The sequence below is a fragment of the Protopterus annectens genome, chromosome 10.part0 (assembly GCF_019279795.1).
Source record: "Protopterus annectens isolate FY-2018-M chromosome 10.part0, PAN1.0, whole genome shotgun sequence".
Lineage (NCBI taxonomy): Eukaryota > Metazoa > Chordata > Ceratodontiformes > Protopteridae > Protopterus > Protopterus annectens.
The window spans coordinates 1,157,108,333-1,157,127,780 of record NC_056744.1 but is presented as its reverse complement, the minus strand read 5'-3'; the positions used below and the strand labels follow the sequence as shown (position 1 = coordinate 1,157,127,780).

Below are 19,448 nucleotides of genomic sequence, written 5' to 3'. Positions count from 1 at the left end.
GAGCTAAACAATATTAGGAACGGCCATGAAGCCCTGCAGAACTGCAGTGGCAAAGCCTGCTCTGGATTTAGAGTAAAGTGGCAGATTGTAATGCTTTGTAAAGGTGTGCACTGAACTCCAAGTAGCAGTGTCTAAAATGTCTTTGGTTGGTACTCCCCTGAGAAAGGCTGGCGAAGTGGCTACAGCTCTGGTTGAATGTGGCGTAATGCCCTTAGGCACTGGCTTTCCATGCTGAGAGTAGCAGAAACGAATGCAGTGACCTATCCACATTGAAATAGTCTGCTTGGAGACAGCCTTTCCTTGTGATCCTGCAGCATATGCCACTAGTAATTGTTCCGTGTTTCTGAAAACTTTAGTTTAGTCCAAATAGAATCTAAGTTGTCTGTGTACGTCCAAAGAATGAAGAATTTTCTCCCCCTTATTTTTGGATTTGGATAAAAAGTTGGCAAATGAATAGTTTGGTTAAGGGCTACACTGGACACCACCTTAGGCATAAATGTAGGGTTTTGTCCTCAGAGAGACCCTGTCTGGATAAAAAATGATAAAAGGTTCCACAGCCATGAGAGCCTGTAGCTCTGACACTCGTCTTGCAGAAGTTATTGCTAGGAGCAGAGCTGTTTTCCAAGATAAGAACTTTACTTCCGCAGTAGCAGCTGGCTCAAAAGGAGGTAGGGTGAGTTTTTCCAATACATAATTGAGGTCCCATGCAGGCATTAGCAGTCTCCTTGGAGGCCTTAAATGTTTGTCTCCTCTGAAGTACTGCCTTAATAAAGGATGTGAAAAGAGTGGTGGCTCTGTATTGTAATGAGCCGAAATGGCAGAGGCATGAATTTTAATTGATGAAAAAGATAGGCCTTTGTCCAGCATCTCAGTTAAGTAGTGCAAAATCTGAGGAATATTTGGTACAGCTGTGTCAGTTCCTTGAGCTTGGTTCCAAGCACAAAATCTCTTCCATTTTCCAGCATAGGATTTTCTAGTACTAGGCCTTCTGGCTCCCAAAATGACACCCATAACAGCTTTACTGAGAGGTGTGCTTTGTATGGCTACATTATCCGCCATGCTGTCAGGTTTAGAGTCCTGAGTTGGCTGTGCAGAATCTGATTGTTTTGTTGGGACAGTAGGTGAGGTATTTGAGGTAAGGTCCAGGCTGGGCATTGAGACAAGTTCCTTAAGATGGGATACCAGTACTGGCAGGGCCAGTCTGGGGCAATCAGAATCATTTTTGGTTTTTCCTGTCTCACCTTTAGGAGTACCTTGGGGAGGAGAGGCAGTGGAGGAAAGGCATATACTGACAAGTTTTTCCAGTTGAAAGATAAGGCGTCCACTTTCCATGCTTGTCTGTGATATGTCCTTGTGCAGAATCTTTTTAGTTGATAGTTGTGAGGGGAGGCAAATAGATCTATGTCCAGGCGTCCTCATTTCTTTATCATGCTGAAGACTTGTGGATCCAGGTGCCACTCGTGGGGATCCATGAGGTTTCTGCTTAGTTCGTCTGCTAGAGTATTGTCCTTTCCTGGCAGGAATTGTGCCTGCAGATGAACTTGGTAAGTCAATGCTATGTCCCACAAAGTCATGGCTAGTCTGCAAAGTGGGTAAGAATGCGTGCCCCCTGCTTGTTTATGTACCACATGACCGTGGTATTGTCTGTCTTTACCAGTAGTTGTCCCGGATGAATTAGGTCCTTGAAGGCTGTCAGGGCATTTTGAACAGCTAGCATCTCTTTTTGACTTGTATGTAGATGCATTTGACTTGAGGACCAGGTGCCCTGAATGCCTCTTCCTGCCATGTGGGCCCCCCAGGCACAATCTGATGCATCCATTGTTAGGTTCTGCCTGGCTGGGGTAAGTGAGAATGGCTGTCCCTTGTTTTGGTGACAAGCCTTTGCCCACCATTGAAACACCTGTTGCAGGCAGGGAATGAGAGTAATAATTGTTCCAGGCTGTGGCAATGTTGTGTCCATACACTTTTTAGGTACCACTGAAGTTTCCTCATATGCAGTCTTGCATATGGAATTAGTAGAATGGAGGATGCCATGAAGCCCAAAGCCTGCAGAATCTTTCTTGCAGATAACTGGGCCTTTGTTGCCATTTCCTTGAAATAGGTAGTCAGTTGCCTTTGTTTCTCTGGCGTGAGATAAGCCATCTGGGCAGTTGTATTTAAGCTTGCACCCAGGAATATTACCTCTTGAGAGGGTACTAGTTTTGATTTATTTTTGTTGACTGTGTACCCTAGGCATGGTAAAAGTCTTTTCACAAACCCCAGATGCTGTAGTAGGATGTCCTTATTCTCTGCTTGAATGAGGCAGTCGTCCAAGTAAGGATATATTTGTATTCCTCTGTCTGCAGAAAGCAATTACTGGTGCCAGGCACTTTGTGAAGACCCTGGGTGCAGTAGATAAGCCAAGGGGCAGAGCAGAGAATTGGTAATGCTTTGAACCAGCCTTGAATCTGAGGTATCTTCTGCATGATTGTCTGATTGGGACATGCAGGTATGCCTCTTTTAGGTCTAAAGTGACCAGCCAAGCCTTTCTGCCCAGCATGGGCAGAAGCTGCTGCAAGGTCAACATCTTGAATGTTGGTATATCCAGGAAAGTGTTTAGAAAAGATAGGTCCAGTATTGGTCTCCATGTTTTGTCCTTTCTGGGTACCAAGAACAGTCTTGAGTAAAATCCTTGTCCCTGCTCTTGCTGTGGCACTTGTTGAATAGCCCCCATGTCCATGAGGGATGAGACTTGTTTTTGAGCCTCTGCCCATTGATTTTTTGGCAGGTCTGGCCAACTGTGTGCCCTTGGCAGGGTATGGAAGTGAAACTTGTAGCCTTGTGACACTATGTTTAGAACCCATTTGTCCTGGGTTATAATGTGCCAATTTTGAGAAAAAAGTGCTAATTTTCCCCCTAAGGGTGCTGCCAGTAGATAAGTGCTTGGTGCTGGCAGGGGGAAGTCATTAGGACTGTTTCCTGTATGGTTGTGATTTGTCTTCCACTTTTGGAGGTAGAAGCTCCCCATTGCTTAGACCTGTACGAACCTTGCGGCTGGGATCTGCCTCTAGGGGGCCTGGATCTGCCCCTTTGAGGTCTGTCTGACACTGGAAAGGACCAATTCTTTGTAGGCCAGTGTCTGCTAAACCTAGTTGACTGTACTTGTAAAAAAATCTTTGACCGTTTGCATAGATTTAGCTTTGTCCTCCATTTTCTTTAACACCTTTTCTGCCTTAACACCAAACAAGGTATCATGCTGTAATGGTGCATCTAATAATTTAGCTTGGACATGATCAGGCAGACTTTGTTCCTTTAACCAAACGTGCCTCCTAATTACAGAACTCGTAACAGCAGCCCTGCAGGAGGCCTCCAGAGAATCAAAACCACATTGCAAAGTATGCTTTCCAACTTGTTCAGCTACATGCAATAAATCCTGCATTTCTTTATCTGCACATTCAGAATTTACCAACATTTTCTGCAGTGTCATGACATATTGCTGATATTTGAGCATATGAAATTGGCAGTTTAAAGCCCTTATAGCCAAGGTAGCAGATGTGTAAATCTTTTTTCCCCATCTATCCAATGCCCTAGAATCTCTGTCAGGGGGGGTAGGGTTTTTTGCAGTGGAAGCCTTAACCCCTCTGGGACCCTGAGAAATAGTTTCTGGGTCTGCAGCAGGGTTTTTGAAAAGGAATTTATGAGTCAGGAACCCTGTAGTATCTGTCAGGCTTAACAGGAGCTGGAGGTAAGGAGTCAGGGGTCAGACTAGACTCTGAAAACACATCTACAATATCTAACACAGGTGGAATAGCTAGAGGCCTGTGTTGAGGCAGTAGAAGGAAGTCCCTGAGCCTCTTCTAAGATTCTGAAAAATCTTCGTTCTCCCAGTGGAAATGCTCCCACATGGTATGCAAGGTTTCCCCAAAGGAATAGTCCTCAGGAGGAGAAGCTGAAGGAATAGATTCTTCAGCATCAGAATCCTCATGGGGGGAAGAGAAATTACAGTTTTGTAACTACTATAAATGTAGATGTTCGAGTGTACACTCTGCTGCAGTCATCAAACTTGGGTTATCCTGTCGTCAGGCAGTCCCGCAGTCGGCCGAAATTCCAAAGTCTTGGTCCGGCATCGGTTGTTGTCGCTTCTTCCCTGACGTCAGTGCGCCAGTCGTATATATAATGCATCCAACGCCATCTTCTTCAGTTTTTTCTTGCCCCAGATGTCAGGTGCCCCCAAAAAGGTGGTCAGTAATTAGTACCAAATAAAGTAATTTTTTGCACAAACACAAAATCCCTCCAGCTATAAGCAAATACATCAGGAAGGTATTGTATAGATTTAGCCAGTTAGATCAGAGGGGATGGAGGGAGGGTAACCTGGACTGCAGCAGGGTGTACACTCGAACATCTGCATTTATGGTAGGTACAAAACTGTACTATGTTCATTGTGTTACCCTGCTGCAGTCATCACACTTGGGTAGAATCCCAAAGCTATGGATGGGCAGAGGAGTTATAGAGGGTTAGAGGAGGCTAGAAGGCCCTGCAGAACTGCAGTGGCGAAGCCAGCCCTAGTCTTAGTGTAAAGTGGTAAGTGATAGTGTTTGGTAAAAGTGTGTACTGAACTCCAAATTGCAGCTTCCAAAATCTCCTTGGTTGGTAACCCCCTGAGGAAGGCTGTAGATGTAGCTGCTGCCCTGGTAGAGTGGGGCCTAATGGTAGCAGGAACTGGTTTTCCATAATGGGTATAGCAAAAACTAATGCAATGTCCTATCCATTTGGAAATGGTTTGTTTTGATATAGCCTTCCCTTGTAAAGCTGTAGCATAGGATATAAAGAGCTGGTCAGATTTTCTGAAAGCCTTAGTTTTATCCAAGTAGTAGCGAAGTTGCCTGTGAATGTCCAAGGAATGCAGGAGTCTTTCTCCTTTGTTCTGTGGGTTTGGGAAGAAGGTGGGTAAGTGAATGGTTTGATTTAAAGACACACTGGAAACCACCTTAGGCATGAAGGAAGGGTTAGTTCGTAGAGAAACTCTGTCTTGATGGAAAATGAGAAAATGTTCCACTGCCATTAGTGCCTGCATCTCTGAGACTCTTCTTGCTGAAGTTATTGCTAGCAGCAGGGCAGTCTTCCATGATAGGATTTTAATGGAAGAAAAAGAAAGTACTTTGTGCAACATCTCAGTTAAATACTGTAGAATCTGAGGCAGGTGAGGCTGAAGTGTGTTTTGGCTTTTAGTTTGGTTCCAAGCACAAAACCTTTTCCATTTGTCCGCATAGGCCTTCCTGGTGCTGGGCCTCCTAGCTTCTAGAATAACATCCACAACTGCTTGGGAAAGAGGAGCTGGCTGGATGTTTAGGTGATTTTCCATGCAGCCAGATTTAAGGTTTTTAGCTGGCTGTGAAGAATCTGATTGTTTTGCTGTGTGAGTAAATGTGCAGTTTGTGGCAAAATCCAAGGTGGGCCCTGGGCCATATTCCTCAAAAGTGGGTACCAGTGCTGGCGTGGCCAGTCTGGGGCTATGAGTATCAGTCATGGTCTCTCCTTTCTGACTTTCAGAAGCACCTTTGTGAGGAGAGGCAATGGAGGGAAGGCATATACTGTCAGGTTTTTCCAGCTGAATGAGAGTGCGTCCACTTTCCAAGCTTGATGGTGAAGTGTGCTTGTACAAAATTTTGTTAGTTGATAGTTTTGAGGACTGGCAAACAGGTCTATGTCTGGAAGGCCCCATTTTGAGTTATCATTGCAAATATTTGTGGATCCAGTTTCCACTTGTGGGGATCCAAGATGTTTCTGCTAAGGTTGTCTGCCAATGTGTTCTTTTGTCCTGGCAGGAATTGAGCTTGTAAGTGAACTTGGTAAGCCAGAGCTGTGTTCCACAAGGGCATTGCTTGCCTGCATAGAGAGTAGGAGTGTGTGCCCCCTTGTTTATGTACCACATTACTGTGGTGTTGTCAGTCCTTATTGTAAGTTGTCCTGGATGTAATAGATTCTTGAAGGCTGTCAGAGCATTCTGTACAGCTAGCATCTCTTTTTGATTGATGTTCAGATTCCTTTGATCTGCAGACCATACGCCTTGAACACACTGCCCTGCCATGTGTGCCCCCCAGGCGTAGTCCGGTGCATCTGTTGTCATAGTTTGCCTGGCTGGGGGCAAAGTGAAAGGCTGACCCTTGTTGAGGTGACATGCCAGTGACCACCACAGAAACTCTGTTGTAGGCATGGAATGAGAGATATCATTGTGTCCAAGCTGTGGCTGTGTTGAGACCATACGCTTTTTAGGTACCACTGTAATATCCTCATATGCAGCTTTGCAAATGGTATTAGTAGTATGCAAGATGTCATGAAGCCCAAGGCCTGCAGAATTTTTCTTGCAGGTAGTTGGGTCTTTGTTGCCATTGTTTTGAAATACTGAGTCAGTTGTAGTTGTTTGTCTGGCGTCAGATAAGCCTTCTGGGCCGTTGTATTCAAGCTGGCACCCAGCAATGTCATTTTGTGAGGGTACTAGTTTTGATTTCTTTTCGTTTACTGTGTACCCCAGGCAACTTAGAAGATGTTTTACAAAAGCCAGATGTAAGAGGATGTCCCTGCTTTCTGCTTGGATGAGGCAGTCGTCCAGGTATGGGTTTATTTGAATTCCTCTTTGTCTGCAGTATGCAATTACTGGTGCCAGGCATTTTGTGAAGACTCTGGGCGCAGTAGATAAGCCAAAGGGCAGTGCAGAGAATTGGTAATGGGTTGAACCTGCAATGAAACAGAGGTATCTTCTGCAACTTTGTCTGATAGGGACATGCAGGTAAGCCTCCTTGAGGCCCAATGTTACTAGCCATGCTTTCTTGCCCAACATGGGAAGAAGCTGCTGTAGTGTTAGCATCTTGAATTTGGGTACTTGTAAGAAGGTGTTTAGAATTGAAAGGTCCAGAATTGATCTCCAGGTATTGTCCTTTCTGGGAGCTAGAAAGAGTCTTGAGTAAAATCCTTGGCCTTGCTCTCGAGTAGGTACCATTTGAATGGCTCTGATGTCCATGAGAGCTGTAATTTGTCTTTGTGCCTCTGCCCATTGATTTTGTGGCAGGTTTGGCATTCCTCTTTTCATTGGCAAGTTGTGAAAATGGAATCTGTATCCTCGTGAAATTATGTCTAGGACCCATTTGTCCTTTGTGACAATGTTCCAGTTGTCTGAAAAAAGTGCAAGTTTTCCTCCCAAGGGGGCTGCCAAGAGAGTGTTGCTTGGCCAGATGAGGTTTGGGACCTGTCTTCTCCTCCCTTCTGTGCTGCAGTGGCCCATTGTCGAGGTTTGTACTGGGCTTGTGGTTGTCCTCTGCCTCTCGGACATCTGTATTTACCCCTCTGTGGCCCATCAGTAGCCGGAAAGGGCCAATTTTTTGTTGGCCAATTTCTGCTGAAGCGAGGGGGCAGTATCTGTAGGAAATATTTGACTGTCTGCATAGATTTTGCCTTATCCTCCATTTTCTTTAAGACTTCCTCTGCTTTAACTCCAAAAAGAACATCCTGCTGTAAGGGAGCATCTAGAAGCTTTGTTTTAACATGATCAGGCAGAGTTTGTTCCTTTAACCAAGCATGCCTACTTGTAACAGACCCAGTGACAGCTGCTCTGCAGGAAGCCTCCAAAGAATCATACCCACATTGTAAAGTATGTTTGCCCACCTGTTCAGTTGCATGCAACAGATCCTGCATTTCTTTCAATTCAAACTGTTGAGGGAGTGTGCTCATTTTTTGTTTTCACTGAGACATTAGAAATTGCTGATATTTTAGCATGTGAAACTGGCAATTTAGTGTCCTCATAGCTAGAGTGGCTGAGGTGTAAACCTTTTTCCCCCACCTGTCTAGTGCTCTGGAGTCCCTTTCAGAGGGTACAGGATTTTTAGCCATAGAAGCCTTAGCCCCTTTGGGACCCTGGGAGATAGTCTCTCGATCAGCAACAGGACTTTTGTAAAGAAATATGTGGGAATCAGGCACTCTATAGTATCTGTCAGGTTTGGCCGGAGCAGGAGGCAGAGAGTCTGGGTTCAAACTGGATTTGAAGTAAACATCATCCACAATGTCTAAAACTGGGGGGATGGCAAGAGGTCTGTGCTGGGAGAGTAAAAGAAACTCTGAACCTTTTCTTTGAGTCCGAGTAGTCCTGACCTTCCCAGTGAAAATGTTCCCTCATAGTGTGTAAAGTTTCCCCAAAGGAGTAGTCTTCAGGGGGAGAAGCTGAGGGAATGGAATCCTCAGCATCAGAATCTTCATAAGGGGAGAAGGAGTAATCTTGGTCCTCAGAGGAGCCTGAGGAAATAGACACTTGTTCAGAGGATGCATAATCTTCCTCTTGTCTAGGCCTTTTGTCAGGAGGGGGTTGGGAATCCCTGATTAAAGAGATCAAATCTTCAGCCATTTTGAGCATCTGTTTCTTAGGCATGGGGCCTTGAACAGGGGACTGAAGTGCAGTCTTTTTAGGTTTACTAGGAGTCTTCATCTTAGGATACCATTTTAAAGGTGAGCGTCGTCGGTCTGAAAACCCCTTCAGAAACCGAAGGTGTTTCTGCAGCACCGACATCTTTTTCAGCAGTGTCGTCGGTAGGGGCTGAACAAAATGGCTGCGTCGGCCTGGTACTTTCCATCAAAAGTCCCGAAGCGGTCTCGGGTTCCAGATCTGCGGTAGTCAGGGGCTGCGTCGGAGCCTCACTGGAGACCAGACCAGCCGAGGCCTCGGAGTCTGGCTTGGGTCTAGGCTGCCTGTCCTTATCCTTGCATTTTTTTGTGCACGCCGCTAGTCGGTTGCTCCGACGGCATAGTGTAGTTAAATTTTCTACCGAAGTAGTGTTATGCGAAATCAAAGCGTCTTTTTATAGTACGCTTATTAAACCTAGCACAAAAACGACAACTAGTGACATTGTGGTCTGGGCCTAGGCAAGGTATGCAGTAAGAATGAAAATCCTTATGAGGTATTTGCTTCCCACAAGAAACACAATTGTTAACTTTTTCTGACATCGGTTTCGGTCTGAGGCAAGAAAAGTTTCCCCAATGGGGTACTTAGCTTTATTGAAGACTTCGGTCTGAAATTCCGAGTTCGAAAATCTCAGGAGTCGGCCGACCGGCACTTGCGAACTGCTTCTGCTTCGGGCACCGCGCGGCAAGAAAGACTGAAGTAGATGGCATCGGATGCATTATATATACCCCTGGCGCACTGACGTCAGGGAAGATGCGACAGCAACAGATGCCAGACCAAGACTTTGGGATTCCAGCCGACTGCGGGACCGCCTGATGACAGGATAACCAAAGTGTGATGACTGCAGCAGGGTAACACAATGAACATCCCTAATTTCGGCAGATTGCAAACATTCCTCCAGGCGAAGGTCAGCCACAGCAGAGACATCAGGTAGAGGTGGTGCAGCAGCAGGTTCAGGCCTGGAAACTTTGGACTTCTTAGGTGGCTCTACAGTCTGACTAGATGGCCCCTCTATAACTAGTACCAAGCATTTAAGACGCTGTTTTTTTAGGTAAATATTAAGGGTGTGCAGACTGTGGAGTATCTTGGGTATGAAGGCCTAACAGATTGCGTAAGTTTGATGATCATGTGTAGGCCCTCAGCAGAAAAGGCACAGCTCAAGGGCATCCTTATAGGGGATATGTTGTTTGCACCTGCACTTTCCTTTCCTGAATGACATGAACCTAAACAGGTATGCAGTAACAAGAGAAACAGACAAAACGGGCCTAATGGGGTACTTATATTTTAATTACAAGATGTGACAGCAGGAAGAGCTGACGTTTAACTGGTGGCAGAGTTGTTCTGAGGAAAGGTACGTGCAGACGTCACTTTTATGGCCCACGCTCCCTCAGTCAATGTCAGATGTCCCACATACCTAGCAGTGACTAGAAGCTTTTGTATACTGGCCGGACATTCGGGTAACTAACAGAGGATAACACACAATGGTTTGGAATACTGCAACATGAGAATAGAAGGACATTTCAGATGATACCAGGCATTCCAAAATGTACTGTACAAGAAACTTTTTTTCTGATACATCAAAGTCCGCTACAGTTCAAGCTGATACATCTGGCACTTTGCACAAAGGGTTAAGGCTGTAAGTTATAGTTCCTGTGGTTTACGGTTTGGGTCCCTTATTTGCCTAGTCACTTAATCAGACACTGCTTGGCAGCAACTGAGAATGTGTGTTAAGCTCCTCAATGTTCCCCTTGACTGCAAATTGAGTAAAGTACAGTTTTGTACCTACCATAAATGTAGATGTCCGAACTGGATAGCATCTGCAGTCATAACAACTGGGTTGTCCTGTCGTCAGGCAGCCCTTCAGTCGGCCGGATTCCAAAGTCGGGTCTGATGCCGCACTTCACCCGACGTCATCTCTGTTGGTCTTCGGGTATAAAGGCACCAGCCGACGCCATTTTCCTCAGTGTTTCTTGCCCCAGATGCCAGTAGCCCTCTTGAAGGCTAAAATTTGGATAGATGCCAATGTTTCCAAAAGATAGAGGTAAACACAAAAATAAGCATGTATGTACATATATACCAACAAATACACCATAAAGACTCCCCACCAGCTAGCTATTAGGAGGGTAAACACCCTAGGAGTACCACAGAGGGGAAGGAGGAGGGTAATCCTGACTGCAGATGCTATCCAGTTCGGACATCTACATTTATGGTAGGTACAAAACTGTACTATGTCCTTCATGGATGCATCTGCAGTCATAACAACTGGGTAGAATACCATAGCCAACTAGGGAGGAGGATAAAACTAGATTATGGTGTGTTTAGGATCCCTTGCAGTACAGCAGTGGCAAACCCTGCTCGGGATCTGGAATATAGAGGCAAATTATAATGCTTGGCAAATGTATGCACGGAGGTCCAAGTAGCCGCCTCAATAATGTCTTTGGTTGCCACTCCTCGTAAGAAGGCTGTGGTAGTGGCTGTTGCCCTTGTAGAATGAGGTCTTATGTTCTGTGGAATTGGTTTTCCATGGAAGGAGTAACAGAATCGTATGCAATTTCCTATCCATTTGGAGATTGTCTGTTTGGAAATAGCTTTTCCTTCCCTTCCTGTTGCATAGGCTACAAAAGTTGGTCAGACTTTCTGCTACTTTTGTTCTGTCCAAATAGTAGCGTAGCTGTCTATGTACATCAAAGTATGCAGTATTCTTTCCCTCTGTTTTGTGGGTTGGGAAAGAAGGTAGGTAGATGGATTGCCCGGTTTAAAGACACTCTGGATACCACCTTAGGCATAAATGTAGGATTAGTCCTCATGGACACTCTATCTTGGTGGAAGATTAGGAAGGGTTGCACTGCCATTAAGGCCTGTAGTTCTGAAACCCTCCTTGCTGAAGTAATTGCCAGTAGGAAAGCAGTTTTCCATGACAGGTGTTGTAGGTCTGCTGTTGCTGCTGGTTCAAAGGGTGATAGTGTCAACTTTTCTAGCACAAAGTTTAAGTCCCAAGCTGGTAAAGGTGGTTTCCTTGGAGGTTTTACATTCTTGATTCCTCTGAGGAACTGCCTGAGCAAAGGGTGAAAAACAGGTGGATCAAAGCTGTATTCTGCTGAAATAGCTGATGCATGGATCTTGATGGAGGAGTAGGCCAGGCATGAATGAAGAAGTTGCCAGATACTCCAGAATGTTAGGCATATCGTTTGACACATCTTTTCCTCTTTCAGTACTCCAACTGACAAACCTCTTCCATTTTCCAGCATAGTTTCTTCTTGTTGAAGGTCTCGTGCTTCAAGAATAATGTCTAACTCTTTGGGAAAGTTCTGGATTAGTTGCTGCTATGTGATGTTCCATGCAGTCAGTTGCAACGTTTTTAGGTTTGGATGCATCATGTTGTAGTTGTTCTGAGTTAACATCAAAGGCATCAGGGGTATTGGCCACATATTGTTCCGAGACATGCTCCTCAGCAGTGGGTACCAGTGTTGTCTTGGACAGTTTGGAGCTATCAGGATTATCCTTGGACGTTCTTCCTTGACTTTTAGTAATACCTTGTGTATCAAGGGAAGAGGTGGGAATGCATATGCTGTTAGGCCTTTCCAGCTGAAGGAGAGCGAATCCACTTTCCATGCTAGTGGGTGGAATGTCCTTGTGCAGAATTTTTGAGCTGGTGATTGAGAGGTGATGCGAATAGGTCTATCTGAGGCATTCCCCATTTCTTTGAGATGGTCTTGAAGATGTCCGGGTGCAGCTTCCATTCGTGGGCATCCGATGTGGTTCTGCTTAATATGTCTGCTAGAGTATTCTCTTTTCCCGGTACAAATATTGCCTGTAACTGGATGTTGTAGCTGAGTGCCAGGGTCCACAGCTCCAAAGTCATTCTGCATAGGGGTATGAATGAGTGCCTCCCTGTTTGTTGATGTACCACATGACTGTGGTGTTGTCTGTCCTTATCATCAACTGGCCCTCTTTGAGAAATGGTCTGAACTTTTGGATTGCCAGTTTTACTGCCAGCATTTCTTTTAGGTTGATGTGCAGGTGAAGTTGATCCTGTGTCCACAATCCTTGCGCATTTGTCCAGCATGTGGGCCCCCATCCTAGGTCTGAAGCGTCTGTTGTGATGGTCTGGCTTGCTTGACATCTGCGAAAGGGTAGCCCTGGGTTTGACTGGCATGCCTGAGCCCACCATAGGAACTCCTGTTTTAAGCATGGAATTAGTGGGATTTCTGTTTCTAGGCTGTGTCTGTGTTGGGACCATAAATTCTTTAGGTACCACTGTAGTTTTCTCATATGTAGTCTGGCAAGTGGGACCAAGATTATGCATGATGCCATGAAGCCCAAGGCCTGCAGTACTTTTCTTGCTGTTAACTTGTTCAGTTTTGTTAGTGCCAAGAAGTAAAGAGGAGTTCTTTTTGTTTTCTGTAGTTAGGAATGCCATTTGTTTTACTGTGTCCAATTCCGCCCAAGAATGTCCTTGTTTGGGATGGTATCAGCCTTGACTTTTGTAAATTGACTGTGTATCCCAGTGCTTGTAGCAAGTAAATGACCCTTTGTAAATCTGTTGTCAGCTTGCTTTTGTTGTCCCCTTGTAGCAGGCAGTCGTCCAGGTATGGGTAAATTTGAATTCCCTGTAGTCTGCAATGGGCGATTACTGATGCCAGGCATTTTGTGAATACTCTGGGCAGTAGATAAGCCAAAGGGCAATGCTGAGAATTGATAGTGCTCTGATCCTGCAAGAAATCTGAGGTATCTTCTGCAGATTGGTCGAATGGGGACGTGCAGGTATGCCTCCTTGAGATCTAGAGTTACCAGCCAACACTCCTTGCCCAACATGGGAAGAAGTTGCTGTAGGGTCAGCATTTTGAATTTTGGGACAATGATGTAAGTATTTAAGGTGGACAGGTCCAGAATTGGTCTCCAACTTTTTCCTTTCTTGGAACTAGGAATAATCTGGAGTAGAACCCCTTTCCTTGCTCTGCTGTTGGCACTCTTTCCACAGCTCTCATTTTTGCTAACTGCATTATCTGTTGTAGAGCCTCTGTTTTTTGATTTGGAGGTATATTTGGCATTCCTCTTTTGACTGGTAAAGTGTGGAAGTGGAACCGGTAACCTTGATCTATGGTTTGTAAAATCCACTTGTCTTTTGTTATATAGTGCCAGTTCATTGAAAATAAGGTTAACTTTCCGCCTAGAGGAGCTGCTATTTGTTCCCTGGTAGGCGGATTTAGGGTTAAGTCACTGTGGCTGTGTTGATGTAGTGGCAGAGGTGGTGTCTGTGCCTCTGTTGTTACCTTGCCACTGTCGTCCTCTGTAGGCACCTCCTCTGGATTGGTTTCTGCCTCTGGAACGTCTATTCCTGCCCCTTTGAGATCTTGTGGAGTCAGGAAAGGACCAATTTTTGGCAGGCCAGTCCCTGCTAAACCTGGGGGGTTGAACCTGCAAGAAATCTTTAACCGTTTGAACAGATTTTGCCTTTTCTTCCATTTTCTTCATAACCTGCTGGGCAGGTGTACCAAACAAACTTGTCTTATCCATAGGAGCATCTAGCAACTTAGCTTTGACATGATCCGGTAAAGCTTGCTCCTTTAGCCAAGCATGCCTTCTTATCACTGTGCCAGTCATGGCTGATCTAAATGAAGCCTCCAGTGCATCATAGCCACATTTTAAGGAATGGTTACTAACCTGTTGTATGTTATTTACCATTTCTAATACATATTTCTTATCAAGAGATTCATCAGTGGTTAGCTTTTTAGTTAACTGATCAAGCATAAACTCTTGGTATTGTATCACGTGAAACTGACAGTTTAAAGCTCTAGCTGAGAGAGTAGCTGAAGTGTAGGCCTTTTTGCCCCATCTGTCTAATGACCTTGCTTCCCTTTCAGAAGGAATAGGGTTTTTAGCTATGGTCGCGGCTACTACCTTGGGACCCTGGGATATAGTTTCGGGGTCTGCAAGTGGGGCCTTGTAAAGGTGGTGGTGAGTGTCTGGCACCCTGTAAAATCTGTCTGGTTTGGCAGGGGCTGGAGGTAAAGAATCTGGTGCGGAGCAGACATCATTGAAAGCATCATCCACCACAGAAAGAACAGGAGGTATAGCTAAGGGCCTGTGCTGTGGAAGGTGCAGAAAGGTCCTAAGTCTTTTTCTGGAGTCTGAAAAATCCTGTTGCTGCCATTGGAACTGCTCTCGCATGGCATGTAAGGTTTCCCCAAAGGAGAATTCTTCTGGGGGGGAAGCAGCTGGAATGGATTCTTCAGCATCAGAGTCTTCAAAATTGGAGAAAGGAGCCTCTGGCTGGTCAGTTATGTCTGATTCATCGGCAGAATCATCAGAGGACACTGGCTCAGGGGGCTCTGCCCTAGGTCTCTTCTCTGGGGGCTGAGAGGCCCTGTCTGGGTGAGATTGAGATCCTCTAATTAATGAAATTAAATCTTCTGCCAGAGTAAGCATTTGAGAACTAGAGGATGGCCTGGTTGTAGGGGATTTAACAGGCACTGTTTTAGTAGTCTTGGCTGCTTTAGCCCTGGCGAAGGCCTTAATGGACATGGCTGCTGGAGGCCTAGCAGCACCACGTGCTGGGGTAGAGACATCCAAGGGAATGGTGTCTGATAAGTCAGTGGCAACCACCGTAGTGGATAAAATTTCTGAGGCCGATTCAAGGGTGGTAGCAGGGGCCTCAGTTGTAGAGATAGATTCAGCTGTACTTTGATCAGTTTTCTCGGTTTGGCGAAACCGAGACACTCATGATTTGCTTAACCATGGTTTCGGCGAAACCGCGGACTGTCGGTCTTTATCTTTGCGTTTTTGGTAGATTGGGTAGTCGGAGGATCCGGCGGCATAATAAAATCAGAACGAAAAACTGTTCAGCAAACTCCGACCGGCGCCTAAGCGTTCGTCGGTTGAAAGAAGCACAAGCCGAACAGGCTGCTACGTCGTGGGCTGGGCCTAAACAAGGCAGACAATAAGAGTGGAAATCTTTATGAGGTATTTGTTTCCCACAGGTTAAACAATTATTAACTTTTTCTGACATCGGCTGAGGCAAGAAAGAGTCCCCAAGCTTTAGAAGTCTTCGAAGTAGTATTCGGTAGAAGTAATCTCTGGATCCGACCGACCGGCACTTGCGAACAGCTTCTGCTTCGGGCGCCACGCGGCAAGAAAGACTGAGGAAAATGGCGTCGGCTGATGCCTTTATACCTGAAGGCCAACAGAGATGACGTCGGGTGAAGTGCGACATCAGCCGAAGCCGGACCCGGACTTTGGAATCCGGCCGACTGAAGGGCTGCCTGACGACAGGACAACCCAGTTGTTATGACTGCAGATGCATCCATGAAGGACATCTACCTATGAACCTACATATGGTTCACACGGACACTGCAACATGCATAAGACATGAGATAAGAGGAAGTGAGAATATGCTAACATCTGACTATTCTATCTGCATAGTAAAAAGGCACATGATGCAAAATAAGAACTAACCATTTCACTGTATATACTGCTGTTTAGACAATAGTAGGCTAATCATTGCTTGTATCACATAGGCACTGTTTTTAATTGAGATTGCTTCATCTCGACTCCTATAATGGGTATGTAGAGAAAAGGACAGTACGGTAAATATCTCATGTAAATAAACTTCCATTTCATCTGAAAAAATCAAAATCTCTCAGTACTTCTTTCAGAGCTTAGATCCAAATTGTGCAGAAAGACAAAAATTGGGAGCAAGGAATATCCCGCACTTGCTGCAACAACACCACAGCATGCTCACTCCCGATAGTGGGGATAGCAGGATAAAAATAAAAACAAAAAAAACATTAGCACTCTCCCAGGAAGTAATTGTTCCCCAATAACACAGGTATAACATAAAAGGCATCCACACCTACTCTCAGCTTAAAAGTTTACCATTTCACTACTAACATGCCTTTGCAGCATGGAAGGAACCAAAAACCAAACAAAAACTCAAAAGACACTCTGGAAAAGTCACATAATCTGGGAACCGTGCTGCATGGCAGAAGCACGAAGTGCTCTGTCACTGGGCTACATACATTTTCAAAATAAGAGTCTTTACTACATGCTTTCAGACACTTTCAAGTGAATGCCTCCTGAGTGGACTTGGTAGAAATCGAAATATATCATCAATTATAAAAACGCCTACAAATTTCTTGTGGATGTTACCTGATACGGTTTATAATGCAAACTTTGGACAAATCCAGTTTCACAGCAATACATTAAACAGCAACTTGCTGAATGAGTCTGAAACCAAGTAATCAAGACTGCTTATTTTGGAAAAAGGGATAGCAAAACAGTGCAGCAGTTGATCTTTGTCTCAACACTTGGTTCATTAGCTGTGATGCCCTTCTTATGTGCATATTCACTCTACCTTCCTTGTTACTTTTGCACACTATTTACCTACCATTTAAAAAAAATCACTCCAACAGAAAACTGAAGAAAATACATTACATCTTGATCTTTAACATAGTAACAATACTGCATCATTCTAAATGGTATTTTATAATTTGTTAAACCCCAGATGGGAATGATAGGAGCCACCATAATGACTTTTTTCTAGCCTTTCTTCCACAATGTACCACATCTCTGGACATGGCCTAGACACCATAACCGCATAGGCCTGGTCTCTGTATTTACTTAGAACAGCAATAATGTGATTTCTTATACGGTCTCTGTACAATGTGTAAGTGCCTCTTTTTCAATGTCTTGCTTTGAGCTGTGTTAACAACAAACAGCTGAATCTTTTCCAAGACAATCCAAATGATGTGTTTTTGGCTTTCAGATGCGACCCTACTACTTTCGGGCACCATCACTGAGCATATTACTAAGGTGTTATGCTGCCATCCATTCTCCTGGCTGACCTGTTCATTCATCTGGCACACAAGTTCACATTTTTAATGGCCTTGGTATTCTTCCATCAATGTTCTTAAAAGCCACTCCGAACTAGAGACTTACATATATCAAAGCCACTTCAAATAAATCCCTATACAAAAATAACTTCATTTGCAAAACAATGCTAAATGTTGGCTGTCTGCTGCAATCTAAGATGATGAATGAATGAATCAATCAAAAGGTAATCTGTGTTGTCAGCGTTCAGCTAAATAAAGTAACAGTAAGGGGAAATACAATCTCTAGGATAAGGTAAAGGGATGGGATGACAGAGCTGTTCTTTCATTCATCTGTAAGTACTACCTCTGGAAATATTTCACAACTTCTCTAAGTCTTCTGTAAAAACTACATATAGGAGTATCCCCCCCCCCCCCGCCATTTTTTTTGTACCAGTACTCAACTCTTCCCCAGTGTACTCTTCTGGATTGCTCTTCACCAGGTGCAGTGGCTTGCATTACTTCTCAATTTCTCTTTTGTATAAAATTTCAGCAGACATGTCAAACATTTCCCAGAGATACCTTTTCACAACACCTGCTCCAATCTCTCTCCCATGCACAATGGCATTACTATATATCTTGGACATTACTCTCTCAATTTCTGTAAAATCCCTCTGAAATATTACTTACTTTGCAGGCATTAAGACAGTAGAACACCAGTACGTCTCCTGGGAAGACTTTATTCTGCAAACTGTGATCCATCTCTTTTTTTTTTGTTTGTTTTTTTTAAACTTAGTTTCTTACTTTGTAACCCACTATTAATTTGTCCAATCTCTTAACGATACATACTGCTATAATGGATGTTTTTCAAATCAGTACAGGTGGCTCATGCTATCAGTACATCTCCATGCAAAGCCATTACACTTCTGCTAGTTAACCACCAAGTCACACAAATCCCATTGGGTTAGTCCAGAAAGCCACCTCTTCTATAAACCCTAGCCACCCAGGATGCTACTGAGCCTTTGTGGTTTCCAAACACCTGAACTAATGTGTGCTCTATTAACACAGAAAATGAAGTATGCCTGAATACTATCTAGTAATTTCACAAGATAACAAATGATTTTTTTTTTAAATTGTGCTTTAAAATTAGTTATAGGCAATACTAGTGACTATGGCACAGCATTTGCATAAGCAACTGACATACCTCATTGCACGTAATCCAATTTTATAAGCCAGGTCTGCATCATGAGGCAGGAGTGCAGAAAAGAGATATTTGGCAAAGGTGTGCATTGGAACACTTTCTCGATGAATCACCTCTCCCAGACCACTGAAGGGGCCTCCTGGACAACAAAATGCATCAGTGTTACCCACACATTTCAATGGCAACTTGTTACAGAGTAATATGATAGCTATGTGATCCTGCAATAATTACTGAATAAAAAGGCTCTCTTAAAAGCAAGTATGCAAGTCAATAGCCAATGTCACTTAAAAAAATAAATACAAAGTCTATAATCTGTGTTGGGGTGGAAGTAACATCAACTTGTCTCGTAAGCCATTAATAACGAATGAGCAAAGCAAAACTGAGCTCTCAATACACTATAGCAGCTAAATGGAAAAGTGAGTTTCCAGTCAACTACCAAAGTCAAGCCATCCTTCACTACCAATTTTCTTGTTAAAGTTATTTTCCATCTCTTGTGAATTGCATTTATATAGTTCTAAATACAAGAACAACAATTCTACATCAAGAGAAAAAAAATCTTAAATGAAGAAAGTACACCTACAATCTGAAGCAGAACCCAAGACTAACTTGTTTAAGATAACATGACATCTGGACTTAAAAGCTGTTGCATTCTAAATGTCTCTATCAAAGAAAACACAAAGGGCATAATCATCTCCAGAAATCTTTTAATGCTAGAACCACAAAAGATCTGGTTCTGTGGTAGGATAGCAATTTGGACTATAATCAGATGGTGTCAAATATTTTTATCTGATATTTGCAATACTTAATTTCACAAGAGTGACTACTCATGATACAACAGGAGGTTGAAGTCTCCAAATAAATAAAATCAACGTGCAAGGATCCCTGATCACTACAAGGAGTTTTCTCAATGCCATACTGTCTTCATGTGTGTTAAAACACCTTCAAAAGTTAATGGTAACCTTCAAAAAAAATTATGAAAAGATAAGAAGCCATACCTTTTAAGCACACTTGTCTT

General features: G+C 43.9%; 1 protein-coding gene across 1 annotated transcript in view; it reads right to left on the bottom strand.

Moving 5' to 3' along the window:
* Positions 1-19,448, bottom strand: part of ZSWIM5 (zinc finger SWIM-type containing 5) — a 1,363,657-nt gene that overhangs the window by 174,695 nt on the left and 1,169,514 nt on the right. The window contains exon 10 of the mRNA XM_044085901.1: positions 18,437-18,572. Within this exon, the coding sequence (XP_043941836.1) occupies positions 18,437-18,572 (136 nt within the window). The remainder of the gene's footprint in view (positions 1-18,436; positions 18,573-19,448) is intronic.